The sequence below is a fragment of the Gekko japonicus genome, unplaced genomic scaffold (assembly GCF_001447785.1).
Source record: "Gekko japonicus isolate JY-2015 unplaced genomic scaffold, Gekko_japonicus_V1.1 scaffold795, whole genome shotgun sequence".
NCBI lineage: Eukaryota > Metazoa > Chordata > Lepidosauria > Squamata > Gekkonidae > Gekko > Gekko japonicus.
In genome coordinates this window covers 587,270-602,800 of record NW_015171527.1, presented here as the reverse complement: position 1 = coordinate 602,800, position 15,531 = coordinate 587,270, and the positions used below count along the sequence as shown (strand labels likewise).

At 43.5% G+C, this 15,531-nt stretch overlaps 1 protein-coding gene across 1 annotated transcript in view; it reads right to left on the bottom strand.

Moving 5' to 3' along the window:
- Positions 1-15,531, bottom strand: part of TCF7L1 (transcription factor 7-like 1 (T-cell specific, HMG-box)) — a 130,461-nt gene that overhangs the window by 114,071 nt on the left and 859 nt on the right. The window contains exons 2-3 of the mRNA XM_015419506.1: positions 15,337-15,400; positions 12,877-13,007 (exon numbers count right to left, since the gene is read on the bottom strand). Of these exons, the coding sequence (XP_015274992.1) occupies positions 12,877-13,007; positions 15,337-15,400 (195 nt within the window). The remainder of the gene's footprint in view (positions 1-12,876; positions 13,008-15,336; positions 15,401-15,531) is intronic.

Genomic DNA, 15,531 nt, shown 5'->3' with positions numbered 1-15,531 from the left:
TTTGTGCACATTGAAGAAAGAAAATAGACAATTACTAAAACGGACTCACTAACTCTTGAATTCATTGACATAAACGAAAAGTTATTATTTTTATGACTAACTGAATACTAACTGTTAATGACCTTCTTTTCTTGGGTTTTTAGTCATAGTGTGGGGTTTTTATTACTTTCTGTCTTATTCCCTGGGTTTTTTTATTTTTTTCCCTTTCCCTTTTCTATTTTCTGTAGTTTTGTAGGTGTAACAAAAGAAATAAAGCTACCCTGTCTTCAGGGGATTAAAATAACAATGATGTTAGTGTTAGGGCCAGGTCCACAGATTCTTGGGTGCGGCTCCCTAACTGAAGGCCTGGTGGAAGAGGTCCATCTTGCAGGCTGTGTGGAAGTGTAAAAGGTCCCACAGGGCCCTGATATCCTCTGGGAGCTCATTCCACCAGTGCAGAGCTGCCACTGAAAAGGCCCTGGGCCCTCGTCACAGCCAGCCTGGCTCCCTGGGGCCCGGTAGGGCCACGAGGTTTTGGGACCCTGATCGTAGCACTCTCTGGGGAACATGTGGGGAAAGGCCTTAGTTATGTAGACCCCTGACCATATAGGGCTTTAAAGGTAAGAACCAGCACCTTGAAATGAATTCAGTATGCTATAGGCAGCCAGTGCAGTGGTTTTAGCACAGGACGGATGTGCTCCTGCATAGGAAGGCCCAACAGCAGCCTGGCCGCCACATTCTGCACCAGCTGCAGCTTCTGGATTTGGGACAAGGGAAGCCCCATGTAGAGAGCATTGCAGTAATCCAGTCCCAAGGTGACAATTGTATGGATCACTGTTGCCAGGTCACTGCATTCAAGGAAGGGAACCAACTGCTTGATCAGCCAAAGATGATAAAAGGCTGACTTCGCAGTGGCTGCTACCTGGGCCTCCATCATTAAGGAGGCATTCAGGAGCACTCCCAAACTCCTAACCTCTGGCACCAGCACCAATGGCACCCCATCAAAGGTCAGGAATGGGAGCCCTACCCTCAGGCCACTCTGACTCAGGCACAGGACCTCCATCTTCGTTAGATTCAATTTCAGTCAACTCAGTCTAAGCCAACCAAGCCACAGCTTTCAGCACCAGGTCCAGATCTTCCAACTTAGAGTCAGACTGGCCGACCAACAGCAGATAGAGCTGGATGTCATCCGCATATTGGTTATACCCTAGCCCATGCCTCCAGGCAATCTGGGTAAGGGGGTGCATGTAGTTAAATAACATTGGGGAAAGCACTGCCCCTTGGGGCACTCTGCAAATTAGCAGGTGCCTTCGGGACAGTTGTTCCCCAATGGCCATACTTTGTCCTCGACCCTGATTTAAGGTGTTATAAGTGCAAGGGACTCTCAAGAGTCTCCTCCAGCACCATAACCATCGGCCGGTTTCCAATTTGCCTTAGTTAGGCAAACTCATTGAGAGGGCAGGGGCGTCACAGTTACAGGGCTACCTGGATGAGGCTTCCATCCTCGATCCCTTCCAGTCTGGGTTCCGCCCGGGTCACGGGACAGAGACAGTACTGGTCGCTCTGACTGACAATCTCCGTAGGCATCTGGATCGAGGTGGTGTGGCAGCGCTGGTGTTGGGGAATTACCGTTCCTGGCGCTCCGCTATCAAGAACATCGATCGCAAATGTGAGCTGCTGAGCATTTAGTATAATATTGTAGATTGAAGCACCTGTTTTTATATATGTACTATTGTTTTTATTGTTGTATGAATTTTTAGATTGTTGTTAGCCGCCCTGAGCCACTGGGTAGGGCGGGATAGAAATCGCAAAATAAATAAAAATAAATAAATTAAATAAATAATTTGAAAGCATCTATTCTTCGGCTCTCGGCCCTCCTTATGGTCAAACTCTCACAGCCATACATTACTACTAGGAATATCGTTGCTTTGACCATACGGACTTTTGTTGGCAGAGTGAAATCAGAAGAGTTTTCAGCTAAACATTAGAAAGAACTTCCTGACAGAGCAGTTCCTCAGTGGAACAGGCTTCCTTGGGAAGTGGCGGGCTCTCCTTCTTTGGAGGTTTTCAAATAGAGGCCAGATGGCCATCTGACAACAATGCGGATTCTGTGAACTTATATATAATTACCTGTACAGAAATTTCAATAAATAAATAAAATACCTATTTTTTAAGGTGTACTTGTTTTCAGCAATACTGGAAGACAAAAAACAACAACACAACTTCCATGCTTTGGGCAACAGAAATAGTGAAAGTACTGTTTTTGAAGGGTTGGTAGTTACTGGGTAAAACAGTGTTTTTCCATGACATAGAAAGTCAATGCTTCTGCTGTTTGGCTCAAGATTTTCAAATACCTTCAGTTTAATTTATGTTTTCAGCCACAAGCCATAACCCATAACCCAAAGTTCAAAGACCTACAGACAAAAAGTAACAATGCCTATTTCCATCTTCTCCAAAGTGTCTATTTGAAAAGTTGAAGGAAAGCCAGGATTGGCTCTTTGCTTTACAAAAGTAGGAGTTGCTCCTGAAGTGCCCAGGGAGCACACATTTGAAAACAGCTACATGCAACATAGCATGACACTGGGCTTGAAATCTCCCAACATACTGTTATTGGCCCTAGTCCTTATAGAAGCCATTTTGTAATCAGCTGCACTTCTATGGCAGCCATTTTGTGGTGGTACCTACAACCTGTTTTCAAAAATCCCATAGCGACCAAAGGTTTCACAAAGTTGGGGATCCCTGCTTTAAACCAAGTGTTCTCAATGTATTTAATAGAGGAACAAGATTCACTTTTAAGAATTTGTGAGTATAGACCATTATATTGTCAGCTATTATTTTAAACCAGGTTATTTTACAGGACACAGCTCTGTTCTTTAATTATTTCAAACCTGATTTAAAATTCTCATTTAAAAAGTCTGCTATTACATCATACATTTATATCTATCTAGCATGTGAATGAATCTAGCTTGTGAGCTTGGAGATCAAGTACTTTTGCCACATTCAATTCTACAATGTTAAAGAACTGTATTTGAATAACACATTATTTGAAGCACACACTGACTCCTTGTCTCTTTCTGAAACTGAGAAGAAAGATCTCTATATGAATACTTTCTCATTATTTTTGTCCCCCTGTTAAAGTAGGAGACAGGAAAACTTTCCTGACTATCCAGGAAATGCTAAGGAGAGTACTAGAGTGGTCAGAAGACTTTTTACCTTCCTCAATCTGTGACTCTAAACATTTTAGACATATGAACCCATTTACTTTCAAATTCTACAGCTGACAACTTCATCTTATAACAGAACCAGCTCTCTTTCCAAACATCCTTAAGTGACATTTTCTAAACAATAGTGATTATCATTTTGGAGATGCTGCCCTGGAGTAGTATCTAAAATGGAGTACTATTGTATCACAGTGCACATTTTCTCCCTGCAACAACAATAACAGTAGCAGCATTGTAAGCATTGTAAGGTCTCACAAGCAAATCCTACTTATGTCTATATTTTCTCCAACATACGCTGGAGATGGGGCTGCCAACTTCTAGATGGGGGCTGGAGTTCTCCTGAAATTACCACTGATAGCATTGAAGAACAGACTGTATGGTAAACCACAGTCTGGGAGAAATGGAATCCCCTTCCCAAGTACTGCCCCAAATCTGCAGGAACCCCCCAAGCCAGACCCGGCAGCCCTAGGTGCAGACCACACAAAACCAATCTGGTGATTCTGCTCTCATGCTAGAGTTGCTGCACTTGTGACCCATAACTCAAAGTGATTTCTCAGAAGATTGCTTTATTTCATTGAAATAAGTTACTGAAGTACTTTCGTACACATTTTCCACTCCAGACAGTATTAAGTTCTTAAATTCTAAGTTTAATAAATCACTGATTCAGGGCTCTTTTCCTTGGTTACTAAGGTAACCCTTGCTTGAAAGCCAGTCAAATCCAACTCTAGGGGGCGGTGCTCAGCTCCGTTTCCAAGCCGAAGAGCCAGCGTTGTCCAAAGACTTTTCCGTGGCCATGTGGCCAGCATGACTAAATGCCAAGATGCATGGAACACTGTTACCTTCCCACTGAAGCGGTACCTATTTATCTACTTGCAATTTCTTGCTTTCGAACTCCTAGGTTGGCAGGAGCTGGGACCAGAGACAGGAGCTCACTCCGTCATGCAGCACTTGGGTCTCGAACTGCTGAGCTACCGACCTTCCGGTCTGCAGCTAAGCATCTTAACAACTGAGCCACTGCGGCCCTTATTAAAGCTAGTAGTAATTAATTTAAAAATAGGGTTGCCTGCTCTGGGTTTTTATTTATTTTTTGTATTTGTAGCCTGCTCATCCTGAAAGCAGGCTCAGGGCAGGTCACATCATCTTTCAAGAATACAATAACATTTAAAAGCACAGTGTTATAGCTATTGGTGAATGTTCCAACCCATTAATGCAGATGGATATGGCCAGTTGCTGATAGATGGATGGCCAGCAGGTAGGAGACAGCAACCTCGGGGAGGCCATATATGGATGCCCACTGCCTCATCCAAAAGCCCGGCGGAACAGCTGCATCTTGCAGGCCCTGCGGAACTGAGTAAGATCCCACAGGGCCCTGATCTCGATGGGGAGCATGTCCCACCAGGTGGGGGCCAGGTTGGAAAATACCTGGAGATTTGGGGGGGTGGAACCTGAAGAGGGTGGGGTTTCGGGAGAGGAGGGGCCTCAGCAGGGTATAAGGCCATAAAGCAGCCATTTTCTACAGGCAAACTGCTCTTGGAGATCAACTGTAATAGCAGGAAATTCCCAGGTGAAACATAGAGGTTGGCAAACTGTAATAAAAACATTACTAGACAAGAATGACTTGGCAAACTATCTCCCAATCTCTAATTTGCCCTTCCCAGGCAAGATGATAAAGGAGCAGTTGTGGATCAGCGGCAGACCTTCCTGGATGGCTCATTGCCTCCAAACCCCTTTCAGCCTGAGCTACAGGATGGAGACTGTGCTGATGGCTTTTGTCAATGTTCTCCAGTTTGATGCAAACAAGGGCTGCTCTGACTAGATACTGAGATATGTGGAGACAGATTTATGGATTAAGGGACATGTTTTGGGTTTGTTTAAATCACTTTTTATAGGCAGTCCTCAGAAGTTTGCTGTGCAAGACCAGTCATCATCACTGATGTGAAGAAGAGAAGAGATTGGATTTATACTCCCCCTTCATTCAGAGTCTGAGTGTTTTACAATCTCCTTTCCCCTCCCCACAACAGACACCCTGTGGGGTAGGTGGGGCTGAGAGAGCTCTTTAAAGGACTGTTCTTGAGAGAACAGCTCTGAGAAAACTTGTGACTTTATTTATCCTAATTTATCCTAACCCCAGAGGGGGGAGTGGGAAAGGAGGGGCCAGACTAATAAGAGTCATTGTTGTCCTCAAACATAAGCCTGGCAGAACATCTCTGTTTTACAGGCTCTGTGGAACTGTACTAAGTCCTTCATGGCATGGATGCCACTAGGCAGAGAGTTCCACCAGGTCAACAAAAAGGCCCTGGCTCTGGTCAAGGACAGCTGGATACTTTGGGGGGCAGGGACCACCAGATTTTTCACTGCTGAGCGCAATGCTCTTTGGGGGGTATACCAGGAGAGGTGGGCCCATTGGTACCAGACCATTTAGGGTCTTAAAGGTTAATACCAAAACCTTGAACTTGATCCAGTATTCAACCTGGAGTTAGTGCAGCTGGCATAGCACTGGTTGGATATGTGCTGTTAATGAGGTTCTGGTGAGAACTCTGAACCAGTTGCAACTTCCGGATCAGCCTCAAGGGTAGCCCTGCATAGCGCAACTTACAGTTATCTAGCCTAGAGGCAGGTCTGTGGCCACAGTGGGGCACGTGGGGCACTTATTATTATTATTACATTATTATTACATTACATTTATATACCACTCCTTCCCGAAGGCTCGGAGCAGTTTACAGAGCATTCTACATTTCATCTAACTAGGGCCACAAATACAGGGAAGGGTGACTGCCTACCGGGCACCTGAGCAGCCGAGCTATTCCATGTTGTTTCATCCATGGAGGGATCTTCTGTCTCCAGGCAGTGTTTTTTCTCGGCGAGGTCTACTCTTTTCTTTGCAGCGACTCCTTCAGGCACGGTTCGTGCAGCGCGCAGCTGTGTGATGGCTGCAGCAGCCAGTCTCTGTTCTCATAGGCTCCGACCACGCTGCGTCATCTCATCACCGTGCCCTCCAGGCCAATCACCGTCTTGGGTCGCCCACTGCCTTTCGCCGTCAGCCGCTGCCATGTTCGCCAGATCTCCATACGCCATCCATCTCCATCGCTGCTTCTGCTGCACTCCAGTTCGTGGAGGGAGGAAGGTGCCCCCCCACTCCTAGGAGTGGGTACCCATTCATCTACTTGCCTGAAGGCTTTCGAACCGCTGGGTGGGCAGGAGCTAGGACGAGGACCGGGAGCTCACTCCGGCCGCGGTGAGACTCGAACAGCTATTAAGGCTGTTCAGTGATATGTTACTGCAGGCTTTTTACAGCCTGCGCCACCGTTCCCTCTTGGGGATGGGGCCCCGCCACAGACATGCCCTGCCCCATCCCAGGAGGATGCCAGACCCCCCCCCACCTCAGTTGTACCTCTCCCCTGCAGTGGGGGGTGGGAAGGCTGGGGAAGGAAAGGGAAGCCACCCTGCTGCTTCTGGTCAGTTTCACTCCTCCCAATCACCTGTTAGGTTTTACACCAGCTGGAGAGGTGTGAAACTGACCAGAAGTGGCAGAGTGGCTTCTCTTTCCTTCCCCAGCCTCCCCGTCACCATGGGGGGGATCCTGGGGGAGGAAAGAGAGAAAATGCATGCCTTCTCTCTCTTTCCTTCATTACCCCACACACTGTTGGGTAGCCTAATTAAGTTCCCCGCTCCACACTCCCCTGCCCCAGCACCCGGCCCCTGCCCCACCAGCCAAAAAGTTCTGGCTATGGGGCTGCCTAGAGGTGACTGTTGCATGGATTACTCAAGTCAAGTCAACCTTTATTGGCATATATCATTAGAACAAAGTCATTATAAAAGTATACAAGTAGGACACTGTATTACAAATACATTGAATAAAACTGTACTTGACGTGGCAGCATGGCGGATTGAAGGAGCCACTTTCTCAGTTATTTCAACAGAGGAATCATTCAAAAGTTTGTAAACTTTATAGGAATCTGAAAAACCCATCATGTTGGCCAATATAGATATTTAGAGCATATATTTAAATAAAAGTGACATCGCAACAAAACATGTAAGACCGTCTCAACACATCCAGTTCCACAAGGGCAATGTCTAGCCACATATGCTGTCTTATTGAGTCTGCCATATAGAATGGCAGATGGCATGGCATTGAATCTGGCTAAAGAGAAAGCTCTGCGTAGTTGTGCCGTTTGTAGGTAGGATAAATATAAAGCCATCCTACCTACAGTGAGAGGAATCACAAAGCTCAGAGGACAGCAGGTTTTCTTGGTGAGACTGTGTAACTCCTGATGCTCAATATCCAACAACCTCTGTTTGATCAACTGGAATGCACCTGCTGATGGGAGCATAGTCAGTGAATCCAAAAAAATACCCATGGCCTTAATTTTTTTCTCGATATATGTTAGCCAGTTTGACATGTTAGACTCTGAGAACATTTGGAATATGAGGCTCCCTGGGTCAGAATTATAATGTAGACATGGCCAATATTTAAACGTCATAAGCCATGCTCTGATTTCGACTGCATGGATTACTGTGGCCAGGTCTCGGCAAGACAAGAAGGGGGGCTGTTGCCTGACTTGGTGCAGCTGAAAGAATGCCAGTCTGGCAACGTTTGTGATCTGGGCCTCCATCAATAAGAAGGCATCCAGAATCATACTCAGGCTCTTGATGGTGGGTGTCAGTGTTAGTTGCACACCCTCCAGAGCCAGGGGTTTGCACCCCACTCCTGAACAAACAAACAAAAATAGCCACAGAACCTCCATCTTGGATGGATCCAGTCTCAGCTGGCTCTGCTTCAACCAACCACAGCCTCCAACCCTTCAGCCAAATTATCTGGAGCACTGTCCAGCCAGCCATCCACCAGCAGCTATAGCTGGGTGTCACCAGCATACTGATGACAACCCAGCCTGAAACTCCATACCATCTGGACAAGGGGGCACATGTAGAAGTTAAACAACATTGGGGAGAGGACTGCCCCAAGGGACTCCACAAACCAAGGGGTGTTGTGGTGACATCCTCTCCCCTAGTACCTCTGTCCCTGACCTTGGAGAAATGAGGTAAGCCACTTCAAGGCCACCCTGTGGACTCCTATGTCAGTGAGGCGGTAGGTCAACAAATCATGGTAGACTGTGCTGAACACTGCTGTCAGATCAAGCAATAACAGCAGCACCAAGCTGCCTTGATCCAGCTGTCTGTGAAGATCGTTCCTGAGAATGACCAGTGCAGTTTCTGTCCCAAGGCCATGGCAGAAGCCGGACTGGAATGGATCCAAGGCCGATGTATCCTCCAGGAAGTTCTAGAGCTGCTCCACTGCTGCTCTCTCAATTACCTTGCCCAGAAACAAAAGATTTGAGACTGGGCAGTAATTGCAAGGATCAGTAGGCTCCAACAATGGCTTCTTTAAGAGTGGTATCACCATCACCTCTTTTAATTCCCCTGGGTAGACCCCTGGTGTAAGGGACAGATTGATAATGTCTACCAAGGGGCCCCGTATTCCATTGCCACCAGCTTTCACCAGCCACAATGGACATGGGTATAAGAGGCAGGTGGTCAGCTTAGCAGCACCCAGAATTCTGTCAACACTGGCCCAAGAGAGTTGACATTGTGGAATGACAAGACTTTATCTGTGAAAAAGCTTGCAAAGCCCTCGCAGCTAGTAGCAAAATTTCTGATCTTTTGTGTTCTTTCATCAAGAGAACTTAAAGACCTAATTATCCTGAACAACTGAGCTAGGCGAGAGCTAGTGGATGCAATGGAAACAGCATAAAATTCTATTTTTGCTGTCTTCACCACCATCTCATAGAACTTCATAAACATTCTATAGGATGTTCTTGCAGCTTTGTTATGAGACCATCACCAAATTTGCTGTAGTTTAAGTTCCCACTTCATCCCCCTAAACTCCATGGTGTACCATGCGGATAGTTTGGGACGGGAGCAAAGAGGTCATCAGGGAGCAATTTCATCAATGACTTCAGAGAGATGGGTATTTCAATCCTGTATCAGCTCACCTAATGAATCGCCAGAAGGCATCGGATCCCACAGAGCATTCTGGAACCCAATTTGGTCCATTAGACTCTGCGGACTAGCATAAATGTTTTTGAATTATTGTACATATAATTTTCAATGTTTTTAATGTTCAAATGTTTTATGTTCACTGCCCTGGGGACCCTATTTGGGTAAAAAGGTGGCATAGAAATGTTTTTATTTCCCCCTTTGCTCAGGCTGACCAGAAGAATAAATGCTTTGAAGCTTTGCTGGAAAACTAGGAGGGTAGGAGCCCCCCACCTTCTGGAAAGGTTTCCCAGGAGGACAGCTAATGAAAAAGCTTGAGTTCAGACTGTTGTTGAATGTGCCTTAGGGTAACCGGGAGTGGGTGGGTAACTGGCGGCAGTAAACCTTGGAAGAACAGAGTGGCAGCATGCAGGTGGCCCTTCAAATATGTACACCCAAGTAATGAAGAACTTTAAAGGTGAGCACCAACACCTTGAATGAGAGTCAGAAACTAACTCGAAACCAGTGAAAGGATGTTAGAATAAGTGACATAGTTCTACCAGCTAGCTCCAGATAACAACAGGCTGGTGCATTTTTCACCAGCTGCAATCATCTTTAAGAACAGCCCCACATATAGCATATTACCTTTAGATTATTGAAATATGGATCAACATGGCCAAATCAGGCATCTGCAATTAAAGAGCCAACTTCCTAGCTAGATATAGCTGGGGGGAAAGCATGGGCATCTGTCTCTCTAATGAAGAACAGGCTTCAGAAAGACTTCTAAGCTCTTAACAGCATCTTTCAGCAAAAGCTGCATACCATCAGTTGTACGCAGAAAAATTCCAATCAAAGCAGTATCTCTTCCAGCCAGCATCACCTCCATCTTATCTGTATTCACCTTCAGTTTGTTCTCCCTCAACCACTTGACCATCACATTCACTATTACGATCAAGTAAATGTAATTGTTAAAATAGCACTACACAGGAATGTAGTGGCTCCCTGGGCCCATTTAAAAACGCAGCCAACAATCAGTCATCATCATCATCACTATTAAAAACACTTTTTCAGATTACAAAACATTTTCCTAGCCTCAGGGACAAAAGCGTCAAAGTAAGTAACAAGATTGGTAATCCCTGATGAGGAAACTGATAGCTGATAAGGTGTTCATGGCACAACCCAAAGGAGAATAATAGGTTTATGTTTAGGCATGATAAGCAGACAGGCAGCGAACCTTTAATGGCCACAGAATACAATGTGCTCCTGAAGACTGCAGTATTTGCAGAATTTGGAACTGGAGTTGGGATTCGAGTCAGTGCTCAGAGAAATTCAATTTGCTGTCATTTAAGCTGTCTAATGCTAGGCCAATTTGCTTAATCACTTCTTTAAATGTTGGTGGAAAGAGAAACAATGTCAAGCCATTAACAGCTTTTTAAAGTCTCCCTTTAAATGAGAAAAGTAGTGCAAACAAGACGAAAAAGGGTGTTGCTAGATTTGCACAAGTAGCTCATGTCGGTAATTCTTTTATTAATCAGTTTCCAGGCCATATTTACAGTCCTGTTAAAATGATAGTAACACTTCATTTGTATAACATCATTGCAAAACTGACTTATCCACCCCTTCCAGAACCAAGGCAAGAAATAAAGTGGCAAACAAGTTTTACCTTGAACTACTGATTAAAGAAACATTTTCATTATTTTTCTGAAGAAATTTTTACAATACTTTGATTCTGCAGAGTTGCTATATTTGACTACCATAGATACCTGTCCATGTAAAAGAAGGTAAGAAATATTTGTGGTTTCTTTGTATCTAGAATATACATTTACAAGGAGTCTGCAGTGCCCAAACAGTACTGCACCAATACAGTGTCATTTTATATTGGATATACTAAAATGCATTCATTTTGTGCTGTATGAGATATGTAAAATATAAACTATACAACACTGCAGTATTTGCTTTAAAGTTTACCAAAATCAACAATGGAGTCTCTACAATTAGTAAATGAAGACAATGGAATCTCTTTTTCTCTGAAAACCATTTTATAGTGTGCTTCAAAGCAGTTGATCTGTAAACACTTAAGTAAAAAATGCCCCAGAAATAGCTTCTTGGGACACTGAGATACAAAACACATCTGAAACAGTGCCTAAGTACTACAAAAAATTCATTACCTATTTCAAATCAATAACTCTACATTGAGGGCCACAGCTTCTCATTTGGACTGATTTATCTATCAATTTGACCACTTTCAGCACAGATGTTATAGCTAAGGCTGAAGAACATGCAATGCTACCCCCAGATTAATGTACTCAAATCTCTCCTCTCTCACTGCATCTACACCACGTGAAGCATTTTGTTAGAAACACCAGCTCCACAGTAACATGAAGAAAAAGTTGCATCTTACCTCAGAATAACACAAACAAAATATTTACCAAATTTTCCTTTCCCCACCCCTAAAAGAAATTCCAGAATCAACACAGACTCTTAGGCCACCCCTCAAGGTAATTTTGTTGTGGCCACAAACTCAGATACTCACTTTCAGAAATAGTTTAGGTGTATATTAACAAAGTATCCAAACCATCTGTCCAGAAGTAAGCAGGACATGGTTCTATGATCCTTTTATACAAAGATGTAAGGATAGAACAATGGTCTTCAAATGTTATAGCTTCAGGAAACCATTTCCACACTGACTAGCTTGCCAAGAAAAGTCTTGTGCATCTGCCATGGAACATCTGCATGCTCTAAAAGATTTGGGGACTTGTGCTGAGCCTCACTCTCACTCAGCAGGAGCAGACACTGTACACTAGAAACTCTCAACATTCCTCTGTGGATACATAATGCAGGAGATCAGTAATAGTGGGCAAGCTGTCATTCTGGGAAGCTTGTTCAGCATTATCAATTATTGCATTAGGAACCTATGCTAATAAAAGGGAAAGCAAAGATTCTTGGAACACAGTTTTTTTAAAAAACTTGTATAGAATGGTGTGTGTGTGTGTGTGTGTGTGTGTGTGTGAGAGAGAGAGAGAGAGAGAGAGAGAGAGAGAGAGAGAGAGAGAGAGAGATTGAGATTTGAGGACTAATAAGTCTACCCTTTTTTAGTTGCACATCTAGATGCACACACTAACCTTCCTTGATTTTTATATGACCAGTGCCTACACAGATACAAAACCAATAAATTATTGGAAATATTTACTCATTCAAAGCAAGAGTAACTTATCTCTTTGACACAATCCTACTACCTGGATTTTAGATGTGTATACACTCTCACCCAGCAAGAACTTTCCCCAGAAATAAATCAAACCCACCGGGGAAAAAATCCAAAGAAATCCTCACATTTCTCAACCCTCTCAATTGTCATATGAAGCATCGTATATACTCTTTTGAGCAGTAAAATTGGAAAGAATCAAAAACAAGGGAAAACCTCACCGACACGGCAAAATCTCTTCAATATAGTAAATAACAAAAACTAAAAATTAGACAGAAATACATCACAAGATATCAGTTTCAAACTCCATATCTGAAAGGTAGGTATATTTAACATTCCATTCAGCAAGAGCGCCTCTCAGATGATGTTTACTATCTTGAGATATCAGTAAATCAGAAACCTTCATCAGGGCAAAAGCATATGCATGAACTTCATTCCTCTTAACTTCTCCTCCACACAGGATGAAGAACTTCATATCTCAAATCAAACTAAGGCACTTACTGTGCGAGCACCACTTGGGGACAAGGCTCCATTGGGCAAGTAGGGGCTTCCTAGCTCTGGAATCATCAAGAAGGGATAACTTGGATAAGGAGTCCCTTTAAAAAAACTTCCATCCTGCTGTCTTCTGATTGCTAGAGAAGAGGGGGAAAGCAACATTTAGCTAGAGGTACTCTAAGGCTGCAAAGCTACAAAAACCCACAAGTTAAATATGTAAAAGAATTTGAAGGACTGAAAAGAAGTAGTAGTGACTTTCTTTAATGATGAGCAGGGTTTAAGAGAATAACTAGAATTAAAGGCAGAGAGTAAAGGCAAAACTAATGGTGTGTTTTGCTAAGCGTTTAAAGCTGCACATGAGTGTCATTTACCTATTTCCCACCAACACATTCTTTGACCTAAGCACCACTGAATTTATTTACAAATGCCCATGCAGGAAGACTTTTTTACACAGATAATGGGGCTGTATGGTAAAAAAAATTGTTCAGAAAGATACTTTGATAAAGGGAAAGGGAATGTGGACTCTACTACTGTGCATAGTCTGTACTGTCTGTTCCTATATGATCCTACTACATAATTTCTGTATCATTTAATGTACCATGTTTATACTGATGATCTGTTTCAGCTCTGTTTCAGACATCTGTAACCTAAATCCTATTATATTGTTTATTGGATGTCACATCCTGTGGATTATATTGATTTACATGGTATAACTCACCTTGGGTTTCAGTAAGAAAAATGGTCCATAAATAACTTAAATAAATATGTGACATTTTGTATTTTAAAAAACACCCAATGTGGCATAACACATTTCTACACCTGAAAACACATAAAGTGGTAGTGGTACAACCTAAACCTTTGTATTAGAAACATGTCCTACAGAGTTCAGTGGGACTTCTGACCAAGTGTACATAGACTCATAGCCTTTTACCACACTTCTAAACATGTACAACAAACTTGGTAAGAGCTGGTGCCTGCGGCCAATAAACACTACCTCAAAAGCACTTCTTTTTTCTCCTATAATACCATAAATTATAATACAGGCCTTGTAGACAGGCATGCTGCTAAAAAAAATTGATAGCTAGTAACTTTTGTGGACATATTTGCCAGCTGACCTATATGAATGCAGTGAGACAGACATGTTTAGAAGTATGGATTAAGAACATATACATGATTATACAATAGTACTTCAAATTAATTTTCAATAAGAACTGCCATCTTATGTGTTCCACAAGCACACATATCAACATTGATACAAACACTATTTCATAAGCATGCAGTTAAAAGGATATCCAAACACAGTACTTGGAAAAGTAAATAAATAGGCTACAGTTCTAAAAAAGGCTTACCATGGGACCAATTCCCCTTGAACTGCCTTTGATTGTACCTAGGGGTACTGAAATCCTCCAATTTCAGTGCTCTAGCAGAGCCCAATTCTGTCTAAAAGAGGAGAACACACTCTGCAGCTGACGGAGAACCATGTTTGCACTTACCATCAACCAAAAGAACCACAGTTACTTCCAACCCTGGCATAAATAAGAACTGAAGCTCAGGGAAGCTTGCAGCTTACCCATTCCTCAGATGGCAGCTGTTTCAAGATGGGAACCAACTGCCAACCACAAGCCCCACTGGGCAAGGACTGTGCCTACTTTCTTGAAGGACAGAACAAGTACCACAACAGGGAACAGTGGATCAGAACAGACACCAGTGACATGTTAAAGAGCCACATGTATGTCCTAAGCCACTGTGTGAATATGACTGGTCTAAACTATTTATTTTATTTAAATAGTTATACCCCACCTTATCTCCACAAACTTAACGTGGCTAACAAAAACAGCAACAGCTGCAGGACCCAGACACCATAATTATCTTGTGGCACTTTAAGGACTCACAGATAAGTGTGGCATTAACTTCTATGGACTAGAGCTCACTTTGTCAGATGATTACATGGGATGTAATCAAGAAAAAGGGTAGTCTTTAAGAATACCACACAACTTGCTTTGGTTTTGCTGTAACTGTGACTTTTCCCAGGATTCCAGAATTTATTGAAAGTAAAACTTTGAAATAAGAAAACCTGCAGTGTGACCCTATGCATATTTACTCACAGGTAAGCTCCAAGCTCAATGGAAACTACCAGTAGGGTAGCACAGAATCACAGCCTCAGCTGGGGTAACACCATCCAGCACTAAGTCAGCTGCACTGATTTGCAGTTCCAACCAGCCTAAACCAGACAAACTTCTTCTCTACACTTGCCAGGATCAGGGCCAAAAGGGGGCAGCAGCAAGCCAAAAAGAAGAGACAGAAGGGTGTATGGAAACTCCTCATCCCAGGAAAGTGAAGGGGAAACCGGCAGCTCCAGGAAACACCCAGTATGAAGAAGATGGTAAAATCTCCCCCCCCTTTCCCCCTCTTCTTCTTAGCTGCCACTGTCTGCTCAATTTCTGAGGTAAGAAGAGTAATCTTTACCTTCAGCTGGAGACTCCCGCGGCTTCTGGAAGTTTTCCCGTGTTTGCTGAGATGGCCTCTCTGCCTATATAAGTGAGGGGAAAGACACAAAGAAAAGGAGGGGGATGAAGTGACTGAAAAACACCCCACTCCCCATACCAAGCTGTCCTCCTCTAGCCCCCCCACCCCCGCCATCACTTTCTCTTCCTTTGCTTA